This window comes from Lytechinus pictus, chromosome 4 (genome assembly GCF_037042905.1).
Source record: "Lytechinus pictus isolate F3 Inbred chromosome 4, Lp3.0, whole genome shotgun sequence".
Classification (NCBI taxonomy): domain Eukaryota; kingdom Metazoa; phylum Echinodermata; class Echinoidea; order Temnopleuroida; family Toxopneustidae; genus Lytechinus; species Lytechinus pictus.
Window position 1 is genome coordinate 13,335,404 of NC_087248.1, and position 27,100 is coordinate 13,362,503.

A 27,100-nucleotide genomic window follows, 5' to 3' on the forward strand; every position below is an offset into this window, starting at 1 on the left:
GTAGTTGAGTCATTCAAATTGTTTGTGCGCGGTAGCTGAAATCAACTTCTGATTTCGTGGAGATTTACATCTTACAACTTACAAGCTGGATGCGAAATCAAGATAGAGTATTCTGCTGACAGTTTCACTTTCAATGAATTCTATGGATAGATATTCAACATATGCTTCGGTAATGATTTTGTACATTTTGCAAATTTTCAGCTTCCATTTTTTGTATACGGTCCGAGACGTGCCATTTTGTGTTAGTCATTGCTGGGTAAATGTTGACTGCCAATTTACTTTGTTTTTAGACAGATATTTTGGGCCTTATGTTACCATTGTAACTTGATATAAAAAAGTGGTCTACCTTTACCAAATTATAAAGCTTTATTGATATAACTTATAAATTATATTTACAAAAAAGAAAGAAAGTTTACTGGAAAAAAAAAAAAATCACAACTTCAAATTCAAGAATCAAGTTTAAGATTTTTTGGCCGATTTTTTTGTGGTCAAGATTAATCGAGACAGTCTGTCGACTGTCCATCATGACATGATCATCTTTTCTTGATCATGTCTGAGTCAGTGTTAATTGTTGGGAATCAGCTCCGAGGAGCTAAAATAAAGGAAAACTGCCATTGACATTACAATGCAAAATCCCCCGACGGGGCTCATAGTATAGTGAGTGATGGTATTACCGACCGGCCTTGTATTACCGAACGCGCGCATCGTACGCGTCAGAAAATAATTTCATACGCTCAATTCTTTGCAACATCCTTCCAAAGGGAACTTGAATAAAAAGATGATGAAAAATGGTCAAAAACACATTTTCAAAGTCTTAATATTCTAAAAATAATAAAATATGGTCAAAATAGCTCATCAGTGATTTTGTTTTCTCAACTTTTCCCATAGAAAACACACGTTCGGTAATACGATACCTTTTTCAAGTGACCAAAATATTTCACATTCGGAAAGGGGTCCGATTGGAAGCTAATATCGTCAAAAAGAAAAACGATTTAGTCAAATTTTTTACATATTTATATTTTGTAGGTAATTGTGCATTTATGGTTAAAGTTTGGTGAATTTTATGAGAATAATGTTTTTGATATGATTGAATTCATGAAAAGTGTTCGGTAATACGATCCACTACCATACTAATTACTAGATTTTTGTCTTTATTTCATAAAAATATATAAACAGAACTGGGGTCTGGGCCAAGATTATTATTCCGATTTGGCCTGAAATGCACCAAAAATGGGAAAAAATAAACTTAAAAGCGGAAAAAACAGTGACTTCGGGTGTCGCACAACTCCCAAACTTAATACATAAACGTATGGCCATCAAGTTAGAACTTCGGTCTCTGTAATTGGTGAGTGGAGCCAACGGAATTCAGCAGAACAACCAATAAAACAGAGATCGAAGCTTTGGGTCTAATTCGCATCCAGCCAGCAATGGCCAAAATATTATTCAGTTTGCTGTTGCTTTAATTCGTTTGAGCTGAAATTGAAAAAGAAATTGCATTTCCATCAGAAAGATGATTTTGCCATTGCTATTGATTAACCATTGTTTGATTTGTTGCCCAATTATAATCACAAACAATTTCTGAATAGGTGGCTGTATATTATGAGTTTACTTTAAAACAGGGAAAGACTACCATATGTACCGGTACCCCCACTAAAACAACAAAAGATTGTCAATGTCAATTGTCATGATTGTCAAGACTTCCGGTTCAGATTTCTCTGGATTTTTTTTAGTGTTGCTTACCTTGCTTGGGACTCGAAGTCACCTCATTGTAACTTCAATCAAGACCTTTCCTGTTATTATGCTAGTGAAAAATGCTGATACTGGAAGGGATATTTTAGTGATCATGAGTCGATAGTTTGACTAGTCTAGTCTTACAGACCCTTGGCTTTACTGAATAAATAATCCATTGTCTATGGACAGTTACACGCACTGAAAATTTGATGGAATAAAGCCATATTTTGGTATGTATTTCCATTCATTCTCCCATCATATATGTTCTATTTTAGGGCTTGATATATTATTTTGAACCTTCTCCATATTTTTATTTTCAATTTTAGTGGCATGAGTGGGGGTTACGTATGGAAGTCTTTTTCGTTTGATTATGATATTCTGGAATCTGGATTATGATATTGTCACATATTGTTGTTTAAGGACTAGTAATTTAACTCGAAGGAACGGTCGGAATCACTATAGGATCACCTACTTCTTCCGTTTAATGATGATGATGACTTTAAAATTGACATAATCAAATTTATGTATTGGGAAGGAGTTCCCTTTAAGTTTGAGACAACCATTCAAATTGATCAATATTGATTAACTAGCCATTAGCCAACATTCTAAAAAGGGACATTTAACTTTTTATTTATTTTTACGAACAATGATTATGAGTGACATCGCAAGATAAATATTCAGTGTGAGATAATTTCCAATACCTCGGACTATATCTTTTGGTTGTGCTTGCTTCCATGTTTACTAGAATTCCTCACCATGATGCATTGCATTCATTAACCATAAAGGCATTTGTGTTGATTATGTTTTGTGTGTTTTATAGGCTTTGCTTTGTGCATTTTGAGACTGCAACTTGTTTAGTTGCACATGTAGACACAGGGTGAACAAAGGAAAATCACCATAAAAATTAATGCACAATTTCTAAAACGCACATGAACACCTGCATTGACTGCTGGGAAATTGACATACCATGTTTTCAATTTGATTGCTCCTACATTATTAAAGTTTATTGCCACATGCATAGTATAGGCATTGCAAAGACTACATGTACACTATGTAGCAATTGATTAAGGAAGGATATCACAAAGCTAAAGGAGATGGAGAAGGATGGAGGAATAGGAGAAGAGGCGAAGGGGTCTTTAAAAGGCTGAATAATGATGCAGCATCAACATCAATTTTTGGTTCCTGAAGTTCAACATTACTGAATTTCAGTTGCTAGATGCAATATGTGAACATTTAAAGTTCCTTATTTGATTCTCAAAATATCTCTTCCCTTTGCAAGACGTCAACTAGGAGACCAGATGGAGTAGGTGGTCTGGCATCGCCCTATGGCAAAACTACAGGTACACTCGGAGGGATGGACGGCAGGATGCCAGGAGATGATATTTCCTTCAACGTGGAGTCTGTATCTTCATACCAGGACTACCCAACAGCCAGGCCGCTCCTGGGGGATCAGATCGCCAGGAGGAAGCACCCAGAGCAGGTGCGAGCTGTCCCAGAAAGCAACAGCAGAGGTGAGAGATGCATGTGTCCACACTTTCCTTAGGCTTAGAGTTGTTTCATACATATGCACAATTGTATGTATGACTGGTTTCCTGTAAAGCCAGTCACTGGTGGCCTGATTCACCTCATGCTCACTTGAGCCCATGTCTTTCTAAGTAGGAATGTAGGATCAAATTATAATACTTAATCAAGCTGGACAAATTATTAAATTCTTGTGCAATGCTCTTATCCTTGAAGAATGAGTTTGAATTTAGCCGATAGGAATGGAAATTTCTGACGAAGTCTAGCAGCTTGCAGACGAAACGTCGCTTTCCCACTACGTTTGCTACATCGTGAGACAACTGGTTATTTCCTCTACTCAACCCTTCACCACGATGAACCTCTTCCACATCATCAGAAATGGAAATGTTGGAGAATCTAATAGCACCCAAGAAAGAGTTACCATTTAGGTGTACAGTCTCGCTGTTCAATTTTTAAGTTTATATTTTGTTTTATTTATTTCTTCATTATCCATCTTTCGCAGCGGTGGTGTCTGCATTGAGGGGCTTGCAGGAAAAGATCCGTAAGCTGGAGCTAGAGAGAGCCCAGGCAGAGACCAACCTGAAATCCCTATCCAAAGAAACCAGCCAGTACAGACAAACCTTACAGGAGCCTACAGCCACCAAGAGGAGAACGCAGAAGGAGACACAGACAGCTCGGGATGTACAAGGTATAGATCCACGAACTAGTTACAGATTGATGTCGGGTTCATTTTTGACAATCGGCATTGTTGTTGGACCAATTGTTAGACCGTTCGCAGAACTGAATGAGGCCGTATGTTTGGAATGACATCACTGGTTCTTGAGCTATAAATTATGCGATTAGTATCACTTTTGTAAACATACATACAATGTTGGCGCTAGGTAAGGCAGCATGATTAAAAAATTTGGCACACATCTACTAGGCAAGTGATTTATCTCGTAGGAAAATGTACTGTTTTTAGGCAGATTGTGAAGAAACAGGTTTATTTCTTTTCAAAAGCATTTATGAATATGTACATTATTTTGCGATTTTAAATCCCAAAGAGAAAATGATTATTGATAATTCTTGTTGCATTGTTTGTTGTTTTTAAAAGTTACTATCCATGAAATTGTCTCTTATTGGAAAACACACTAAATGCACTCAAAGTCCTTGATATAATTTTCACAGAGGTGCAGAGCCAACTATCTGGTGCCGACCAGCGCATACCGCTGCTTGAGAAACAGCTGGAGTACATGCGGAGGATGGTGCAGAGCGCTGAGAGTGATCGGCAGGCTGCACTGAGGATGGCTGAGGCGCGGAGAACGCATGACACCCTCACCCAACGAGAGGAACTGCAGAGTCAAGAAGAGAAGCTTCGGAAGCTAGAGAGGGAGTACAACCGCTTAACAGATAACCAATCAGTTTCACAGGTAATTTCACGTTAGAATACCATGGGTATTACTTGGATCTGTAGCATTTTTCATAAAGCTGTTGTAAAGTAATGCATGACTATCAGATTGACTGTAATATTGTCAGTGATTTTACGAACCGGCTCAAACCCAATTTTCTGTCAAGTTTTGGAAATTTATTTTTCTGCATATTCTGAAGGCCCGTGATTCACTCTTTTGATTTGCCAAATTTCACATCAAAATTTGTATTCAATTTTTTTTCAAAATAGCAAAATAAAAGCAAAAAACAAGATTTTTTTTCAAAGTATGGGCAGTTTACCTTCAGTGCCTACTTGCCCCCAAAGATATTTTTTTTTGTTTCAGTAAGATTTTTCATTTTAAAAAGTTGGCTGGCATGAGTATGAGCTAAAAGTTTATCATGATATATTAATCTATGACTTTTAGATTTTGAGATATTCTAATTCATGTGAAGGCCAACAAATAATTTTGCCTGAAATTGAGATGAGGTAGTAAAAATCTTAATCAATATCTGCACATTTCAAATTCAGCTTATGTACTGTTATTGAGACGTCCATTTGGTTTGCCATTCCATTACCATATTCTAGCGGTGGTTCAAAATTTTGGCTTACATTTACAAGCAACTTTATGAAATAGCACCAGTGTTATTTATTTATTTTTTGTAATTGCACAGTTTAACAAACTGATATTTTGATGTCTTACAAACAGGTTCATTCATCATGAGATGATTGATGTTTTTTATAGAAGAAATTTTATCTGTAATGACAGTAGTAATAAGGATTTTTGTACTGAAAATATGTTCTTTTGTCTTCCTGTTCTATAGAGTAAAATCAGAGATTTGGAAAACAGGCTCAAGGAAGAGAGAAGGCAAAGGAAAATGCTCTTAGATCGTGAAGCAGAGGTTTGCCATTATATCTCTCACTTATCGCACTTTGCATTGTTTATACCTTGTGGTTTAGCATCCTACCTTTATGATGCATCATGTATCGATTCTCTGACAACCACCTTGGAATCTTTCTAATGATCAGATCTACTACATTTGTATTGCTCAACTGGTCTGTTTTGAAATGTTATCCCTATTGAGTGGGCCAACATGTATATCTCGTGGAGCAAACTGTGTAGCAAACTGAAGCGTTTTGTTTATTGAATGCAGGGGTGTGAGAGTTCAGATTTGTATCTGATTTCAGATTTTTTTTCGTTTTGATTTTCAGCTTAATTTCAGCTTATTTTTGGCTTTCCTTTGTACAAAAAGTATGGGAGCTCTTTCTGTTTCAGACTTTCTACAAGTTTCAGCTTTTTTCAGATCTTTTTATTTGTGACCACTCACACCCCTTTGAATGACAAAGTGATTATCAAATACTCAGTGAATTGAATTTGGTTATATATGTGAAGGGTGACACGATATATGCTTCTACAACATTTGCTCTGGTTTTAATATTTCAGAGGTTATCGGGTTAAAGTTAGGATATTAATAGAGTTTTTGGATCAGAATAAGGTACAGGTAAAGATCAGGTTTATTTAGTTATGGAGGTTAGGTTTTATGTTTGGCTTAACGTGCAGATTTTCCATTGGAGCAATTGTCGCCAGAGCGAATGTCATGGTACCTTGTCAAGTGGTGGGGGGGGGGGGTAAGTAATCTCATAGATAATATATAAAACTTAATCTCTCTCATTTTGTATGATTTTGTAAATATCTTGACCACAGTTATCCATGTTTAGCTATATTTCTGCTAACTTACACATGGGAGGAAACCCCCCCAAAACATTAAACTTGTAATTTTACCATTAAATCTTTTTTTTTTACCCCTTACCAAATAGAGAAATGCATATATATGCCTCCTATCAGCAAAAAATCTCCAATTCTTTTCAATGTCACTTTCAGTTGAGGACTCTGGCAGAAACCAACCGCATCCTACTAGCCACAGAACAGGCCACGGAGGAGCGAAGACCTAGGAAAGTGAAGAAGAAGAGGAGAAAGGTTCCACAGCCAACTTCTCCCAGGCCTCATTGCACAGGGCAGATCCCATTTGTTGTAGGCAAGGTAAATATTATCATACAATTAGTAAAATATTAAACATGTGAAAGCTCCGTATTTCAGTTTTAACATAAAAAGCTTTTTAAATTTTTATTTGCGCCATGTAAATACATATTATACACCTGTTCATATGACCTTCCTCTTAGCATGCATACAAGTACATCTGGTGAAACTTCAGCACTGAAGGAGGCCGATTATTCCAAAGAAGATGAAGATGAAGTAGAGGAAAAAGTGGATGAACATCAATATGAATAACATCAAAGTCAACAACATCATTCACAAATGCTGTTAATTATTTGTTGTTAATTAGAAAGAATGGTGGATATTGAAACAAATAGGAATCGTGATTTTTAAATGTTATTAAAGAGAGAGAAATATGTCAACTGTCTCTTTTGATAAACCATGTTTCTATTTTTAAGAACCAAATATGAAGACTAATTGAGACATGGCAAAACAAAATCTTTACATCTCACTTTCAGTCAACAACTCCCAGTCACTCTGTGAATGCCAATCTCCAGAACGTACTTGCCATTCTGAAGACACACAACACAGCGTGGTGTGGCAACGGACCTCTCGCACCTCACCGACCTCAGAGTGCAAAGGTCAAAAGGTCAGCATCGGTGTCGTCATCTGCCGGCAGTGACCTATCCGACCTCGTACTTGGACTCCAGGAAGAGTTTGCCCTAATGGGACTGTAAGTTTCATTGCACAATGTGACCCATTTTAGCAGAGCTAGAACCTGTTGATTTTAGAATTTTGTATAGAGCTAGAACCTGTTGGATTTTAGAATTTTGTATTTTCTATTTATTAGAAGTGAAGAATACATCAAAAACTGAAAGAAAAGTATTAAAAGTCTAGTTGAACATTTTTTTAGAGCAAATTCAGATTTCACACATTAATTAACATAATCTATAAATTCACTCAATATAAAAAATAATGAATTTCCAATTATGTAGATTACATCATTCCATTAGCAACATGCACATTGATTTTCTGCACAATTGCATGGTCACCTGTCGGGAACTGGGGATGAGGGAAGATCCCCTAGCATGGGCTTAGTAGTCTGCAGGCAGAGACCTATGGCTTTCGCATAGTGCATAATGCAGAGTCTGAAGTAGTGAGGCTACTACATTCACTTACGTGATGTGGTTGCTTCTACTTTTTATTTGAAACACACACATTGGCTCTCAGTCTAGACTCCACCCTAGACATGGTATTATTTGGAAAGTGTCAAATTCGAGTCTGTGCGTGCAGACTAAGCATCCAGAAAATCAAGATAGGCCACACCATGGCCATTTGGTTTACAAGCAAAGATTCATATTTGACACTTTATTCAATTATACCATGTCTAGAGTAAAGACTAGACTCCAAACTCTGTGTCAGGCAGTCACATTACATAATCTAGTAATAATCACTACTTCAGACTCTGTCTTATGCACTGTATGAATAAAAAAAAAAAAAACTAGAAAGTCAAAAAGGGGCCTAAGCTTTCGATCCTAGCAGAATCTTCGTCGGAGGCAAAATGACAAACATATAAAGTGGAACAACCATAATATAGACCACAAACAAGCTTCAGCAACACTAGAAACAAGGAGACAAAAGGGGCATTAGTGAGTAGAGAAGACCAATCAGGTTAGTGAAGAGGATGAAAGAAAAGGAGTAGGCAGACACAAAGGGAAGTTAGTGTAAGTAAGGCCAAGAGGGATTAAGATAATGAGGCAGGCAACATCAAACAGGATCTGGAACAAAACAGTGATAGAGGGATGAATAACTAGAGAATTAGTGAGAGGTGGGTCAAACATGTTACAAAGAAAGGCATAATAAACTGGTGCATAAGAGTGGGGGCAAAAAGGAAAAGAACGGGGAACAACTGATAATGTGCAACAGACATATAAGTATATATGATAAAGCATTAAACAAACTAAGAGAAGAAGGTAAGTGTAAATATGTATCTATAAGTGATATGTATATAAATATATCCAAAAAAGAAATGTATATGAAAAAATATAAATACACATATGGTGTAACTGATATTGTAATCCGCTAGGTGTGACAGGAAAAAAACATAGGACTATACAGTAGGAAAAAAAAAAAACCTGTATATGTGAAAAAGAGGAAGCAAATTGCCTAAAAAGGTAAAAGCAAATATAGAAGAGAGGGGGTGTATTATGAAGAAACCATAGTATACATGTAAATAAGCAAATGTGGTAAATCTAAAAGAGGTGAGTGGAGAAAAAAAAATATATATATAATAATTATTATATCGCCTGAATAAGGAAGGAAAAATTGGAGCTGAGCTTGTATGAGATATGGGAGGAAAGTAGAGGAAGAAACTATAATGTAACTATTCAAAAGAGCTGAGGGGAAAAATGATATGTGTATATAAATTGAAAGTGGATAGGAAAGAATAATCAGTCGTTCCCCTCTTGGATGTTCAGGCCATGAGGTTGGGTGGTGCGAAGTCGTCTCATCCAGAGCTTCTCTCTGCTAGTACGGACTGAGTCAGGACGGGTACTTAAAAAAAACCCATAAGTCTGTGCCAGCAGACTAATGGCCAACCTCGGAATACATTATCACATGATGGTGGTGCTATGTCAGAATGAAGCTGATACAAGATAGTTCCTTAACTCCACTGACAGTTTACTTTGGATACAAGATTAAACATTCTCGAATTTACCGCCATCATTCTTAATGTATTCAAGTTTTCTTGTCTTTTGATTATATTTTGGGGACGAGGGAAGATCGCCAATCATGGGCATCCCACCGAAGTATGGTGGGCCACACCAAGGGCAACCTGTCCCCTTAGAGAAATTCCTCACAGACTAATAAGCTGTGGAACCTAGGGCTACCTAGGCTCGTTATTTTCCTTACTCATTAGTTTAAGGCATGGTGTCATAATGGTTGACTCACAACTATGAATTTTCACTGCATTTTTAAAGTGATGGTTAGTGAACAGAAAAATCACTTAAATTCACTTATTTTTGCAAATCTTATCTGAATATCAACAAATTTGTTTTCATCTGCATTCTGAATAATTTCTGAAGATAGTGAGGTTAGTTTTGTTGAGGTTTGCATTTTGCAAGTGTTGATATTATGTAAAAAATCAATTTCTGCATACTTAATGAGATATGCAAATGAAGTGATGCATATTCATGATGTGTAGATCAAGCAGACAGAGCAGACTTTTCCTTATTTTTGAGGGGCATGCTACATGATTTAGATATTTTTCTGAGGATAGTGTTGTGGAGGTTTATGTTTCATAGGTGTCCATATCATAAATTCAGTTTCTGCATATATAATGAGATATGCAAATGAGTTGATGCATATTCATATGTAGTTCAAGCACACAATGCATACAGCACACAGCAAACTCTTCGTGGTTGTTACTATTTTGGACAGGGCTCTTATTTGATATTTGTCTGAGTGAATGCTGAGACATTCTAGATGGGCTTATTGATTGTTTTTAATTACTTTGAGGAGAAAAACAATAGAAATAAGACAGAACAAAAAGTGAATGTCCACTTTGAGGGTATTATGCACCAATTTTTTTTGTTTTTTTGTTCATTGGCAAAGCCCTGATAATCTGCTATGTTATGGACCTTAGTTTACATTATGTGCCATAAATTGGCATGCTTTATTTAAATTTTAATTAGGCTTATAGTCTGACCAAATGCTGCTCTTAGGGGTACATTGTCAGAGGTTTTCTGACATAGCAACACAATATATTTCATTTGTTGTTTGAACATTTTTTTTTCATATTGGAAAATGATTGAATGAATTCCATGCTCTTAGATATTAAGAATGTCTGTAGTAGATCATTTGTTATGAAAATATGTCAGAAAGACTTGTGTGAGGTTTTCCCAACCTAGCATGCAAGGTGTATCTACTGGTATGTACATGTATTGTGCAAAACTAATTCTTATTTCATTCATCTTTCTCACACATCTCTTTCTTGCATTCCCCAACTTGTTCTCCTCCACACTTATTTTACTTCTCCTCTTACCTATTTCTCACACTTTCCATTTCTTTCTATTTCATCATATCTCTTTATTTTTCTCCCCCTCTCCATCTCTGTCATATATTTCTGCCCTCCCCACCTCTTCCTCTCTCTCCATCTCTTTCTACCTCATCCTACATTCTTATTTCCTCCTTTTTCTTTTTCCTCTCCTTTTTTCTCCAAATTTCTCTCCATCTCTCCCTTTCTTTCTCCTTTCACAGGGAGCACCAAGATCTTGCCAAGCAGATCCGTGAGTCAGAAGACCCTCTCATCAGGGAGGATCTAGAGAGGGAGCTTGATAACCTGGTCTTCAAGATGGAGGCCAAGGGAGACCAGATTGCTAAACTCAAGAAACATAAACAACAGGTAGGTTTGATTGCATTCAGAATGCCTCTTGAATGATTAATTTATCGTTATTCTGGGCTCCATTCCATAAAAAAGTTGCTATGACACCAACTCTTGCTGGAATATCAACTTTCATTGGAAGAGCCAATCAGGCAGCAGAATTTTCACTGTTGTCATGGTAATTGACATTCCAGCAAGAGTTGCTATCATATCAACTTTTTGTGAATCAGCTTTTGTCAGGATCGTTCAGTACATACATGTTGTACTTATATTTGAAACATTAATTCATATCAGTTTATCTAAGCATGGATCTGGTTCAGATTTTTTTTAAAAGTGAACTTTCTGATGTACAGGATTGGTTATTTGATTAGCTCTCTTGCTATTTTCAAATTAGTATTAAAAACATTATTTTGGAGGTATTTTCCCTAATATTATCAGTTGTACATTGCCTCGGTTCCGATTTTCATTTATTATCATTGCTGTATTTGTGTGTTTGTAAACAATATAAAAATCATGAATCAACTTGTAGATATGTTGAATAATTACATTTTATCATTAAGGTATATATGCTAAAATATTTGCTTAAAAATGTAGCTGTATGTGTGTTTTTTCTTGTTAATGAAGAGTTTGTTCTAACCATAATTTATCATCATTGATGAATTTGAGATATATGTACCGTGGATTGGGATACCTTGCTAAGAACACTCCCTATCATTAAACTCACTAGAGTTGTTTGCATTAATTTCAGCTTTCTGGAAAGCCAAAAAAGACAAAAGCCCCCAAAGTACAGAAGACCAAGCCTAGATCAATAGGAACAAGACATTCATCTGACCCTTCCAATTCAAACGGAGCGGAGGTGCAGGTCATCACCACGGTGAAGACCAAAGGTAGAGGGGCGGGGCCTATCCATGTGTCAAACGGCGATTCCAAACGAAACCTACAAATGCTGCGGGATATGCAAGTGCTGCAGACATCATTACGCAAAGACGATGTCAGCTGGGATTAAAAAAGAGCAGGGCCCCGTCTTACAAAGAGTTGCACATGATCCAATCAAACGCAACTTATGGAAAGCCATGAAAGTCAACATAAAAAATATTTATATTTTTTTTAAATTCTAGATATTAATGTATATCCATAAATTCATTGATTTCTTGACAATTTGGCGTGTTCTCTTTCGTTTACAAAGGACATTTTGCAAATTTCCTGTAGAAAAAATTATGACACTAATGGATTTCCATAGAGAAATGATCGATTGGATCAATTGTAACTTTTTGTAAGACGGGGTCCAGGTCTCAAATGTTTGGGAATAAACTTCAACTATGGAAAGCCTGCAGTGTCCTAATTTATTGTATAAATGGCTTGTGCGCTGTCCCTTTTAACTACACCAAAAATGGCACTGTTTTATTTGATGACACATGCACAATCCTTCAGAGTATTGTGACCTAACATGTGTAAGATGATGAATTATGATATTGCTAGCTTTCCGTAGATAAGATTAATTTCAATTTGATGACATATATAAACATTCCTTTTATAGAGCATCATGCTCTAACATAAGTATGTGAGATAATGAACTATGGAGCTCATGACTTTCCATAGATATTGAGAGTAAATGTAATCTGATGATGCCTTTTAGAGCATCATGCAATAAGATAAATTTGTGAGATAATGAAGTACGGTGCTGTCAACTTTCCATAGTTAAGCTTTATTATAATCTGACACATTGCTTTAGAGCATCATGCCCTTTCAAGACAATGAATTATTGTGCTGCTGGCTTTCCATAATTACATTTGATCTGAATCAACCACATTCTTGTGTGTAGCACATGGAGCATGTTAGCACATGGAGCCATCAAGTTTTTAATAATTCCCATGGAATTCTAAAGGATATCACAGTGCTACCAATTCCTACAAGAAGTCTTGAACTTGCCGAGTTGTGAAGTTATAAATATTGGAACATAAAATATTTAAAGTAAAAGCTTCAAATTGTGACCTTGTTATTGAATCATGGAAAATCATTGGTCATACATGTTCATGTAATTCACAGTAGAGGTACCAAGGTAACGGGCAATTATAGAGTGATACAACGGAAATATGTCATCTTAGGAACTTTTCACTAGTGTGAGGTATCACTCATTTATTACTACTTCAAAACAAATCAGTCAAAACAATTTCACCATTGCTGAAAGTTATTATTATATAAAGTGAAATTTGATTTACGATGCCGATTTGTCAAGCCATTCAATACCTCACATTTATATTTTGTAGAGTGCAATTCTGCTGCTCTCAGATGCACTCTTGCATAAAACAAAGATACATGAAAGTTCATTCTGGTATTTCAAATTCAAATGACCAACTCTCATCCTCAAATGAAGAGAAAAACATATAACGCAGACCTGCCAACCTCTGGGAATGAAAAATTGTATTCTGTGTTTAAAAAAGTGTATTTTTCCTCTCAAAAGTGTATTTCATGCGTATAGCGCACTCGCTCATCGCGGCGCTCAAGCTGCATGCAAGCTAAAATGTGCACTGCTCTTGCAGAAAAAACAACAACATTTAAACATGTGTATATCTCACCCTGGTTTTAACAAAATGATTGAAAAAAAAACAAGTTACCGGAAATTACATTGATCTAATAACCATATTTGTGTAAGTTTTATGAAATAGAGACATTATAGAGATGATTTTTTTTTTTTACAAAAAACATATTTTTTAAAGAAAAAACGTACTGCCGTATTTTGGTTGCAAAAACGTACTAAATACGCCCAAAATGTACTGGTTGGCAGGTCTGATAACGTATTACACATGTGTTGAATATAAATTTTGTTGGAACTAAATCAATAGACTCCACACTTGGCAATAAAATCTGTGGTCTAATTTGTTTCTGAATATTAATATGCACTAATGCATAATTCATATTCTCTATATTAGTACATGTACTATTTCCAAAAAGTAATTTATTGAACTCGTACTGCACTGTGTACTTTTCTGTTGCTGGATTTATGTACAAATTTGAAATGTTTATTGATGCACAAAGCAGGCGGCTGCAAATGTATATTGTTTATGTTTAAATGGCTTGATTATAATTTATTTCTTCCAATTTAACAATGTGTGTTCAACAAATATATCACGAGTACATGTATGTACTGTATCTAATGTTATTGAAGGTTGCCAAATTATTTTGTATATATGGGAAATGTGGATAATTAATATTCATTCTTTATCTTTTTAGTATTCGCTCAGTATTCAATAGAAAAGCCAAAATGATGGATATTTCGACTGATTTCTCTCTCCGACTAACTGAAATTTATAATTAGAACCTTTCCTATATCTATGGACAATTTGGTATGTCTGGTTAGTCTAAAATGATAGTGGTTGCAGAGGGATGGGGAAGTATGTCTGTTGTTAATATACTTTAGTCATTTGGGTGAAAAACACGATTTAATTAACCCCAATCAGACTGGGAGTGTGATCAGAAGTTCCACACACGTGTTGGTAAAAACATAGAGCATTCACCATTGTGTTTAATGTCCTTTTGGAACTCACATGATTTAGACTAAATTCAAGTGTTGGCAGGACCATACCCGAATTTGCATAGCTAATATAACCTAGGGCCTGGTTGCAGAAAGACTCACAATCAAAGCCAACTTGATTTTCGACCAATTAGAAGCATGCATTTATGATTTTGTTTAAGTTCAATTTGAATGCAATTCTTTCTGCAACCGACCCCAGAGCTGATTATGGTCAACTGGAAATGTTTGAAATTGGCCGTCGTGTTTGACAAACTACTGATGACCCACCGACACCATTCATGTTATCAGAACAATCAAATTTTGAATTAATGTGAATGGTCGCTACCTGCATGGTCTCTATATTTGGGACGGGGCAAAACTGTTGCATCTTATTTTTATTTGTCATGACAAATGTGAGGGCACTCTCATTTGATATTGTTTAAGGAATTTAACTCTTGATCGGCACACAGGCTGAAAATGTGTTGTGGGAAAGAAAACTAAGAGGTGGGAATATTTTGACAGTGGAAAACAAGGGCTGCAGTTATACTGCATTCAATTGAGCAGTCTTCCAATCGACATGAAAAGTGGATTCATTAAAAAAAGAATTCTCTCAACTTCGAGATGCAAGGTTCGGTTACCCCAGCTACAACATTCCATTTCAGTGTTATAGCTACAGTGGACGGCAGTCGTCGGGCCTAACCGGCACAGAAGATTTCGGACCACCACTCGTCATGAAAAACACTGCTTCCGTCCACCACTATTTTTAAATGAAAAGTGTTTCAAAACTAACTCCTTGCAAAGAGGAATTGCACTTGCATTCATTTCCATCTTTAATCTTGTTTTATTTGCATAATTTACATTGTATATTCTTATATTTGATAAATATTAGTTCTTTTTAAAAGATTGGCTAATGACATGTCTAATTGTGATTACGTTGATGTTCCTTCATTTTTGGCTGTAAGACCGCTAAATCGGCCTGAAAAAAATTTGTAATGCCGAGAAATAGTGACCATCACTAAAATGGGTTAGCTAGGACACTGGTTGCCATGATGAAATTAATAATGAAATGAAAGATACATCAGTTTTCTGAATATTGCCAAGATTCTGACTTTGGTGCATTTGTGAATGTGGAAATACATTTTATCAAACATATTTTATAAAGGGAGAAGTATTTAGTCTGGTGCACACACAGAGATATCACAAACTGGATTGGATGATATTTGTAATTTGTAAATAAAGTATATTTATTTTCATTGATCCTACCATTTATCAATCAACATACAATAAACAAGATAAATAAAATCTGTTTTCAGTACTTATTATACCAAGCTACTGTGTGGTATTTGGTGTTCATTTGTCCTAAAACATTTGAAAAATGATATTTGTTTCAATGAGCCTTGACGCCTGGAAAGAAGGAAGATTAAAAAGATAATACAAACAAGAGATAAAATGTGACCATCTGCAGAAAAAAAAAGCCGCAAGACAAGGTTATTTGTAATTAGCAGAAAAAGTAATTTGGTCTTCAAAAATGAAAATTGTGATAAGACTGAATTCTGTTTCCATCTGATTTTGATGAAATTTCAGCATTAGGCTTGATTAGTTTTCTTTTTATTATTCAAAAGAGAGAAGGCAATTAATCTGAATCTTTTCAATTGTAAAAATTCAAATTATCAAACAATCAGTGGATGAAACAAAACTCATTAAAGATTGTAATGTTACAATTATAATTGGACATAATTCACATGATCAGACTTTTACCACAGCTTTAACCTTGATGAGTTTTAGTCAAGAAACAGTGGCTCCAGTGCAGAAAAGGTTATATTTTATTGAGAGTAAAAGATCATGCAAGTCCTAATGCATGCTTACAATTGGTTAAAAATCAAGTTGTGTTTGATATTTGGAGTTGCATTTGATTGTAACTCTTTCTGCAACTGAACTGGCCCTAGATGTAAGTACTTCATGAGTAGTCAAGGCCCTCTCCCATAACACTTTTAACAAATGAGAACAATGGCAAAATAAAATTCTTTAGGACATTTTTCAAGAAAGAATTCATTTAATTTGTTGTCACTGAAAACTCACAAGGCGGCAAATTATAAAATCCTATCGATGGGCATTCCATTTCTTCCGCTTTTTGTTCCTCTTTAAGTGTAAGACGGAATAAATTTGTTAAAGATTTTGCTCCATTCACTTTTGACCCCGATCGATCAGGGGTGTTTCACAGAGGATTCTGATGCAAAATAAAAATTAGATGCCAATTGTATGTGGTAACTACTAAACACCACCGCATGATCAGATCATGCCCATGTGACGCTTTTCCTGCATATTAATCATGAACTTGCATGTTACATATCATATGCACGTTGGCACTTTCCTATTTCTGGAACTTCCCCCCTGAAAGGAGATTGTCAAATAAATCACAGGGTTTTGTCATCCTCGTTCACAAGGCAAAGAGTAATAACATTTAATTGCAAGAGAGATGAGTTCATTCATCCCTTTCCCTTGCCCTTTCTCATCTTCTTTTTACTCCCCTCATCAAATACAATATCTGGTCTTTGTCCATTCCTCTTCTTCCTCATCTCCTCCATGCTCTTCCTTTTCCTGTTCTTCTCTTTGAAGGCCTCCTCGGCCTTGATTGGTCGGATGATGGTGCCTATCTTGGTGCTGACCTTGGGCGTGGTCAGGGCCTTGACGGCAGAGGGGGTGTTCCAGGTACTGCCGACGGGGGCTCGGATGCTCCTCTCAAACTGCTCGGTGCTGGTGAAGGGGAACGGAAGGCTATTCACCTGTACGAAGGATAGACGATTCAATTTATACACATACATTAGCTCGCCAAGATATGGAAACTATATTACAGTGAATTTGACATGCGTATAATCTATTGAGGATGTAATATGGCTAAATAAAGAGCAAATGATTCACCATGTGAAGGATCTTGTAATTGTCCTGGAGGCAAACATTTTACTGGTAGCTTTACCATCAACACAATTATCATTATCATCATCACCACCACCACCATCATAATCATGACCACCACCGACACCGTCACCACAACCATCATCATCATTACCATCACATCATCATCAATACCATCACCATCAACAGTTTTCTTTCCCCCTCTCACCTGATGTATAGCAATCTTCTTATCCCTATCCTCGTTGATGATCACATGAGCTAATTGGGCATCTTGTCTTGGGGCTTGAGGTTTGGCCTTTATAATAAACCTGAGAATTTGACAAAAAACATGCAAACATTCAATGGTGCTACAGTCATTCATGGTCAATCAAAACAAATACAGTTTAATAATTATCCCTAGACTGCTTGAAGTAATCTGCCCTATGTATGAACTTCAACTCTTTACTACATTTTACCAAGGAAAATTTCTTTCTTCCCCCCCCCCCAAAAAAAAATGAAATGACAAATGTATCTTGCCTTTCTTTTAGTTCGATGCAATGAAAATATGCGTTTTATCACATCAACATGTTCATTCCAACAATTTTCTATTTACATTGTAACATATTGATATCAAAACAAGTTGACAATTACTTATAATTTTAATAGGGAAACTATAAATTACAAGCTCTGCTTTTTAATAGTTTGCCCTTCATATCCTCATCTTATTGATTTATCTGTCTTCAATCTGAACGCTCAATTGTATAACATTTGTCTTATTTATTATGAATAATTGTGATGTATTGTATTATTTTTTTATTAATGATTTACTGTCTTTCGATGGACATTACATTGTATTTGATATTTTATGAGATATGAAAAATAAACGAAACTGAAACATTCAAAGTATCAAAGGTATCATGTTAATTAACAGAATTACAAGAAAATTGAGTTATTTTCACAGAACACAAATGCATGCATTACAGTGGAATGATTCCTATATTTACATGCTTCTCTTCATCCATTTTTTTTGGGGGGTATTCTGAATTAACAGTTTGAATGTTTTGACCTTGTCACATGGAGTTGCCCCTAAATACATAGTCATATCACTTCGTTTCTAGTTCCCTTTTTTTTTTGGGGGGGGGGAGAATCAGGGGTGGCACTCAAGTCTGATGTAATTTTCAGATAATTTCATACTTAATTTAATCTCTTTTAGAGGTGCAGACCATATGATACAATATTTAAATTCTTAGCTAGTGATTTCCATCACTCCCATTGCCATAATAAAGGATCATCATTTAACAAAGGTAAGGCAACTTGTCAACAGTCTGTGCAGCATCTTCTGGCTGGAATCTCGCTTTAAAGCTATTTCATTTCCTAGTAGCTTGCCCGTATTCTCCATTATTTTGTCTATGATAAAATGTGAAGATTGGTAATCATAAGATTCCTTTTGGGAAAAATATGGCTCTGCTATTGACAAGGTGCTTAACCCTAAAAGAGCCGGGTTATTTGGACCCATCTCACAGCCGAGGGGGGCAGATTCCGCCCTTCCATCGTGCGAGCGCCGCGAAAATTTCTGATCATACACAAGACAAAATTAATCTAATTTAATCAGTAAAAGTAGAAATAATACATTTATGAATTTTGGCTAAATACACAATTTGCAGTGGATTTGTACATGAATTCACGTTTTTGAGCAGTTTTGGGTCTGACATGCACTTACATAATGTTGCGTAATTTTGTAACCGCCTACCCAGGCATCGCAAATTTGGTCTCAAAAGTTGTGCGAGATTTGAAAGTAAAAAGTCAGTGAGCGGTGCGGTTGAAAAATTTCACGCGGCGGATTTATCACGAAAATGCAGAGGGGGGGGGGGGGGGGGCAGATTCCGCACCCCCCCCCCGGGGCTTTTAGGGTTAATGGGTCAGATATTATTGCATTGTATTATTCACCTTTTCCGTTTCTTCTTTGATGTCTCTACACCCGTTCCTCCCCAGTCTCCCCATCCTGGAAGAGTAAGGTCAATGTCCTTTGGTTTGTCCTTCTCAACTTTTGCTTTCTTTTCTTCCTTGAACTCTTCCACTACATCATCGTCTTCAAATGCTTGCATGATGTTCATGCGGTGGTCCATTCCTCCATCATCCCCTTGTTCCACCAGCACCGGCATTGCAGACTTCAACATATCCTTCGGCTTCACCACAAAGACTTTGCTTGGATCAACAATGCCTGTGGATTTCTTTGTGTCTTCCTCCTTCTCCACACTGTTGTCACCTTGGACAACATCATCGGATGGCTTCTGTGGCAACTGTTTTTTCTGCTCCTCCAGTCTATGGAGCCAGTCTTGATCGTCGAGGGAGGAGTGTGTCTGACGTCTATCAACGCCTTCCTCCAGTTGGGACGCCTCTGCATCATCATCTTCTTCTTTATCATCCTCCTCCTCAACATCCACTTCAATGACCTTGACTTTTTTCTGCTTTCCCTTCTTGTCGGCTTTCCTTGACTTAGTCCGTTCTTGTTTTGCAACCCCTTTGCTCTTCTTCCCTTTCTTCACCACCTCAACTTCATCAGCTTGGGTCACCTTCTCGTCTCCCTCCTCTTCGTCATCCTCCTCGTCATCATCGTCAGCGTCATTCTCCCATTTTCTCCTCTCCTCCTGTATCATCTTCAACATCTTGTGGTCCTTTTCGATCTCATCCTCCTCATCATCTGCTCCACTCTCCTCTTCATCCGATCCATCATCATCATCTCTCTTTGCCTGTACTTCTTCCAAGGCTACAAACTGTTCCACTTCCCTCTCCCCCTCTTCTGCTTTGTCTCCTCCCTTGCTGACCACCTTGCCAGTGAACCAAGGGTTGTTGATATCGCTAAGCGAAGGTTGAACAGTGTCCTCCTCCTCTTCCTCCACTTCATTCGTCTCTTCAGTCTTGTCTTCATTCACCTCGGCAATCTTCTCAGTTAATTCATGGCTCTTCTGAAGCTGCTCAGCAAGCTCTTGCCTCGCCTAAGAAAACCAAAATGATTTAACAAAATTGAGTGAAGGTATAAGTTTTCCTGAAATATGTCTACAGTTGTGAATGTTGTGAATAGTTTCAAATGAAAAAACTTGACAGCATTTCTTTTACAATAGCGGCTGTCCAAAGTAATTCTATTTAGGCTTACTGAAACAATGCTATTAGAACTCAGTCTAAGCAGACAACTATATTGTATATGAAAGTTCTCAAAAACCATTGCTCACTGTTAATACTTAAACTTGGGTTAACTAAACAACGGAACAATAAATGACTGAAATGAAAGTAGAACAGAGAAGGCAGTGAGGGATTAGTCTACTTACCGATATGTTGTGCTTCCCATATCTCATCATAGTCTTTGCCCATTTTCCTGTGTTCCGGTGCTTCAGACTCATTCTCTCCTGCATGTGGAAAATAAATGTACAAGAAGATTACAATTACATGAATATTACACAAAGTATAAACTTTAAAAATAGAGGTAAAAAAATTATCAAATAGCTTTGCAAATTATAGCAATATTTACAACCATTGTTACTGAGAGAAGGAAACAATCATGTCATAAAATACAAGTATCCTATGTACATGTATAAGTGAATCTGAGATTAAAGGGGCATTCTACCCTAACATACAGCTCCTTTGAATAAGAGAAATGAATCAAACAAGTATAAGGCTGAAAATGTGAAAATAAGGACTCTCTTGATTGAACCCCAGCAATTTTTAACAATCGCAATTCCACAGGTTCAGGGTGAAATCAAACTTTATTTCCCATTATAACAGAGAGAAATTTGATATTTTAAATTCTTCATATAATAAATAGACAGTGAATATGTGATGTCACAGGCTCCCTTGTTTACATATAAACATGATGTCTTAATAACTGCTTTGTGAAATTAAGCAAAACTTAAAATATCATAACCTCTTCATCTTCCATCCAATTTTGATGAATTTTCACTGATATGCTTATTTGACTCTTTCTTTTTATTCAAATAAACTTTCTACTGGGGCGGACCTGACCTTTAATAAAAAAGATTGTCTCTATACATAAAGGTAGGGATCCCATTAGACCCTTCAGACATACCGTAGCCCTTGCTTTTTCTAGTTTCTCCATTGCCTCTTTGGCAGCCTCTGGGTCATCTTCCATCAGTTTTTCCATCTTCTTTGACTCCTGCCTTGCCTTGCTTTTCCTCTCTATACGGTGGTACCTGTATCATCAAACAAATATCAATTATCATAAATCACTGAGTTAAAATCCTAAAGGTTATAAGTATGATTCAATATATAAAAAAGGACAAACAATGGCTCTTTTGAATAGCACAAGGAGAGCAATGTCATTTAACTCCCAGTGTGTTGAATAAATTTTGGGAGGTTAAAAATTACTTTAATAATGTTTCTTTGAAAAGTTGCTTAACTGAATGTACAATTAAACCATTAATTATTCTAGAGATGATACTGAAGGTATTTCCAGCATACAACATGCTTTATCTAATGGGGCATTGCAAGAAAGTTGCAATCAATTGCAAATCAACTTGGGTAAAGAAAAATAAATCATAAGTCTGGCTATTAATTTCATATTTGCATGTGATTGCTGGTCTACTTCTTACAACAAGCGGTAAAAATCTATTGGCTCTCATTACAATTGATATATCAATTGAAAAGTTTGCTTCTGAAAATTGCAATTGATCAAAAATATTTTCTGGCAACACCAAGACTTGGGCCATGATGAGTGAGATAAAGACTTTACAAAGTGCTCAAAATACAGCACATAACACTTAATGTCTATCCACTTGGCATGATCAACAGTATATGCTCATTTATAAGCACCTTTGATGAAAGCCAACCATGAATTTGTTTTAGGGTGTGTTTGAATGTACAGTCTGATAGTGGCACAACGACCCGTTTTTGCTAAAATTTACTACAGAAAGTAAACTGACTCACTTTTTACTCTTGATCTTTTTATGTCTCCTGCACTTAGCTTCGTAGAATGACATAAGAGCTCTGTGTTTCTGTAGCTCCGCTCTCCGTTCACGAGCCTGATGGAAAAAAAAAGAATGAATGAATGGAATAGATTGATGGAAAATCCTGAATTCTTTAGTGGTAGTATGTTGGGAGAGGAAGTTCATTTCTTTTTAAGGGAAATCCAACCTTGGCCATAAAATGTTGTGTTGGGAAGGAGAACAATAGATTAAACAGAATGTTAAAAGTTTGAAAGAAATCGGACAAGCAATGAGAAAGTTATAGCTGCTTTAAAATTGAGATCACTAATACAATGTAGATTTCAAATTGGCAACTAGTAAGTAAATTATCACAAGGGGCAAGGACAACTTTCCCATAGGCCATGTACTTAATTATCAGGGATTTGTGGTTTTCTCGGAAGTACCCATTCCCCTGGGGCAGTAATCTAAATATAACCCAGGTAGTATATTGTTTTATGTCCTCATGAATGAAAAATATAATTTGAAATAAAACTTTTGGGAAAAATGACATTTTAGCCATTATATGTATTGGAGTACATGGAAGAGTAGTCCTTGCCTTACATCACTATGACATCTCATATGTGGCCAATGTGAAGTCTCCATGGGTATAGTGATTACCAATATTTACAACTTGAAAATAATCATAACTTCCTTGTTGTTTGTCCAATATGGTTCAAACTTTCACCTATCGAATTGTCTGATTTTTCTTTTTCTTATAAAAACAAGTTTTTATTTGGGTTGGATTCCCCTTTAATAAATGCCTCTTCTACCTTTTGCAATGATGGGAAGTATGCCATGCAGGGATGATAAACCAATTATTTTAGACTCAAACTCATAAGGTATCTCAATGATGGCACTTGGTCTGGTCTTTCAAAGGGGTAACTGACGATTAACCACCAATATTGCAATTGCTGTCGTCACCCCTGAATTTGTGTACACTGTACATGTATTTCTAGCAAATCATCTCCTATATTTACATCTTTTTTCTGTATAGATTTATTATTTAATGATAAATTTTTTATAATTGTCCTGTAAATCATGAAAACATTTGAAACATTCCATTTTGTAAATAACTTTCTTCACAATACCTCTCTTCACACCAATTTCAATATGAAATAGATATGTAGGCCATACCTCAGACAAGCTCATTGCTTTGATGGCCTCTTCTTCAGCCTGAGAGAGTTGTTTGTTGGGTCTCTCTGCAAACTTACTCCCATGCAATATTTTGTAGACTTCCTGCTCCAACGGTGTGCTTGGCTGTAAGAAAACAGATGAGGGATGCATTTTATTACTATTGTATCTTCATTAATGAAGGATACTTGAGTGGATGCTTTCCAAACCATGTAAAATGGCATCATGGACCTTAATATTCATTAATAAAGTTCAAATTATAGAATTCAAACTTTCTTTGAAGATATTTTCAATAGAATGCGCCCAGCATCATCAACTGGTAAGTCTCCAAACCTCAGCATAGACTATTTCTGAACACCAATGATGATGGAGGAATCTGATCTAGGCTTTGAAAATTGTATCTTTACTGTTAGTTGGGATTCTTGATTTACAAATTTCTACTATAGAACAAACATCTATAATGACTTCGTGATATTTGTCAGCATCAAAAAGAGAGTCATTCTCTGAAAGATGCTAATATAAAAGTCAGAGGACAGTGCATCTCAGCCAATCAACAATCTTGAATTTAGACAGCAATGACATTTTCTGGCAGACAGATTTGATGAAACACCTCCAGATGACAGCTGAACAACTTTGGATCCAACATCATCAATTATATGAATGAATCAAGGCCTTCATTTCAAGAGCTAGACAAAATCCTATATCAAATCTCATCTAAACAGATTGGTCCGTATTCTTTCTCGGGTTTAAATTAAACCCTAGTTTAAAGTTGTGGTTTAACTATGGAGAGCCAATCGGAGCACAAATCCCCAACAGTACACAGTCAATTTATTGACTCATATGACACCAAAATTGTTCATAATTGTCTGGAAATGATAACTGAATTATTTTTCTTCATTATGAAAGCAAAAGGAAACAAAATATTAGACATAAGAAATATACAATAAAAACACAATTTTTGGCTCCCTATAATTTTAGCACAGAGTTAGACCGTGGTCTAAGTTAAACCCGACTTCAGAATACAGGCCATTGCAGAGCTGCCAAGTTGTATTTTGCATTTTCAGTATTCTTATCCCCCCAAATCAGTATTTTGACAAAAAAAATCAGTATTTTTACCGTGTGAGATAAATATTTTGTATTTTCCCCCCAAAAAGTGTATTTTATAATAAAATGCTTGGTGCACTCGCCCCTCAAGGCGCTCAAGCTGCATGCAAGCTAAAATGCACACTGCTCTTGCAGATGAAAAAAAAAACCATTGAAACTTGTGTATATCTCACCCTGGTTTTTACAAAATGATTGAAAAAAAAACAAGTTACCTGAAATTACATTGATCTAATAACCATATTTGTGTACGTTTTATGAAATAGAGACATATAGAGATGATTTTTCTCAATAAATTACGATTTTGTAAAAAAAAAACGTATTTTTTAAAGAAAAAACGTACTGCCGTATTTTGGTTGCAAAAACGTACTAAATACGGCTAAAACGTACTGGTTGGCAGGTCTGTCACTGGCCTAGGATATTTTGTACCTCTGTCAACTTTTCTCATTTGTTCTGTAATATAGAAATAAGCTAATTTTGAGAAAAGGCTTTGCCCTAAAAATTAAGGAATTTAAGGCATTAGAGATCATATGTTTAGTCACTGACCTACCTTAAACTTCTTGACGAACTGGTCAGTGGTTGGAAGTCCAACGACCTTTTGGTTGAGAGGAAAGGACAGATGCTCTGCCTTACGATTGGTCTGTACCACTTGGTCCCATTTAGAGACCTCCTTGCTGACCCCTTCATAGGCCATCGTCCGCTGGATCTGTTGGGTCAAAGGTGACATCAAAAGTATTGAAAATCAAAACTAGCACATCAATCATGTGGCGCCAATCCGGCATCTAGCAAAAGAAGAAATGTAATCTTGAATCTTGAAATGTAATCATGTACTCTTGAATTGAATTTATTTTAGCCCAGTTGACACTATAGTTTATATAAAACAAATACAAACATATCTTGGTCAACATAAATAGTGGAAGTGCATGTTTTTACTCAAAATTTTAGAATTCTGTGTAGAAGTTTGGTGAACCTCATGAAGATCTATTAGATCAGATTTTTTTACTTTGTTCTCATTTTACAGAACCCCCCAAAAATCAATATAAAGAAAAAGTTTTACAGCTTAGATGAGCTAGAAATATCAACAATGCATACTAAAGACTGGAAATGCCTGTCATCATGATACTACTCATATGCATCAGAATTCGTCATTGTATCTATGACATGTCCCATTTGAATGTATTGAACTCATGTAATCAATCAGATTCTGGGAGGCATGTCAATATATGCCATGCAGAAGCAATAATAATAATAATATGTCAATATATGTAGCACTGTTGCCAAATGCCAATGCCAAATCCCCCCAAATAAGAAGGTCTTCTACTTCTATTTCTAGGGAGTATTTCATGTAGTTTTTTTTCAAACCCTCACTTAAAAGTCATCTTTTATCATCACTAGCTTTGTTTTTTTGTCAGCACCAACACCACATTCTCTGACAGTTATCATAAAATCAGAAGCCAGTTTCTCATTCAGTGCGAACATTAATGTGAAATGCCCTGTGATTACAATCGCCATTTAAATCTTTGCCCATACCTTCTCTTTCAAATCCTCACTTAAAACTATAATTTTTTCACCACTAACATATTTTTTTTGTCAGCACCAACAACACATTCTCTGACAGTTTTCATATATAAAATCAGAAGCCAATTTCTCATTCAGCGCAGACATTAATGTGAAATGCCCTGTGATTACAATCACCGTTTAAATCTTTGCCCATACCTTCTCTGCTTCATGCTGATGTAAGGGAGTAGGGAGTGTCTTCCGTTTGTTCACATTGTTCATCTGTTTCTTCAGCGCGGAGTGGGATGGGGTGTTCTTCAAAGATCCCATAAGATCATGGATCCAAATTCCTTTCCCTTGAACTGAATTTACCAAGAATAAATCATTCATTCCATTACTGATCATAAATATATAATCACAGCAGAACCTTCAATGCACTTAGATTATAGCATCCAAAACTCTCATTATTGACAAGAGATACAAATCAAATTGGCCCCTCATTCAACGTGTATCTTTGCTCTAAAATGAAATTCATAATCTAAACTGCACCCAATAACACAAACGTCAGCGATTAATTGCTAATTTGAAAGAACAACTCTCATTGGTTTCTAGTCAGTCTAGTGAGTAAAATGCGCATGCAACCTTGATCTTGATAGGCCATTTCATTTAGCGATTGATCGCTAACCTTTGTGTTATGGAACCCTTATCTTATCTCATCTCACATCTTTCCTTTAGCTCCTAATTTAAGGAAATAATTACATGTACATGTATGTGTCATACACTAATTTTATTGCTTATCATCATTGCTGCTGGTGTTCTCATTATTATTGTTATCATCATTATTATTAATTCTTATGTACATGTACACAGACAATGCACTCCCCTTACATGAATCATGTAATTTATACAGGTAAGGGGAATAACAAGACAAGTACAAAACCAAAACAACATGGGAGAA

The 27,100-nt window shown here is 36.1% G+C and overlaps 2 protein-coding genes and 1 non-coding gene across 3 annotated transcripts in view; 1 reads left to right on the top strand and 2 right to left on the bottom strand.

The window, feature by feature from the left end:
- Positions 1–15,867, top strand: LOC129258990 (centrosomal protein of 57 kDa-like). The gene is made up of 9 exons (XM_054897256.2): positions 1–169; positions 3,011–3,242; positions 3,755–3,940; positions 4,420–4,661; positions 5,482–5,559; positions 6,540–6,698; positions 7,172–7,386; positions 10,911–11,055; positions 11,783–15,867. The coding sequence occupies exons 1-9, from the start codon at positions 134–136 to the stop codon at positions 12,038–12,040; spliced, it is 1,551 nt and encodes a 516-aa protein (XP_054753231.2). The 5' UTR covers positions 1–133; the 3' UTR covers positions 12,041–15,867.
- LOC129259770 (U12 minor spliceosomal RNA) lies at positions 9,427–9,580 on the bottom strand. The gene has a single exon (XR_008584381.1). It is a non-coding gene; the product is annotated as a U12 minor spliceosomal RNA (small nuclear RNA).
- Positions 15,772–27,100, bottom strand: part of LOC129258989 (U3 small nucleolar RNA-associated protein 14 homolog A-like) — a 16,533-nt gene continuing 5,204 nt past the window's right edge. The window contains exons 5-13 of the mRNA XM_054897255.2: positions 26,362–26,504; positions 25,196–25,351; positions 23,548–23,670; positions 22,376–22,470; positions 21,519–21,642; positions 20,764–20,841; positions 19,385–20,433; positions 17,667–17,766; positions 15,772–17,328 (exon numbers count right to left, since the gene is read on the bottom strand). Of these exons, the coding sequence (XP_054753230.2) occupies positions 17,032–17,328; positions 17,667–17,766; positions 19,385–20,433; positions 20,764–20,841; positions 21,519–21,642; positions 22,376–22,470; positions 23,548–23,670; positions 25,196–25,351; positions 26,362–26,504 (2,165 nt within the window). The 3' untranslated portion in view covers positions 15,772–17,031. The remainder of the gene's footprint in view (positions 17,329–17,666; positions 17,767–19,384; positions 20,434–20,763; positions 20,842–21,518; positions 21,643–22,375; positions 22,471–23,547; positions 23,671–25,195; positions 25,352–26,361; positions 26,505–27,100) is intronic.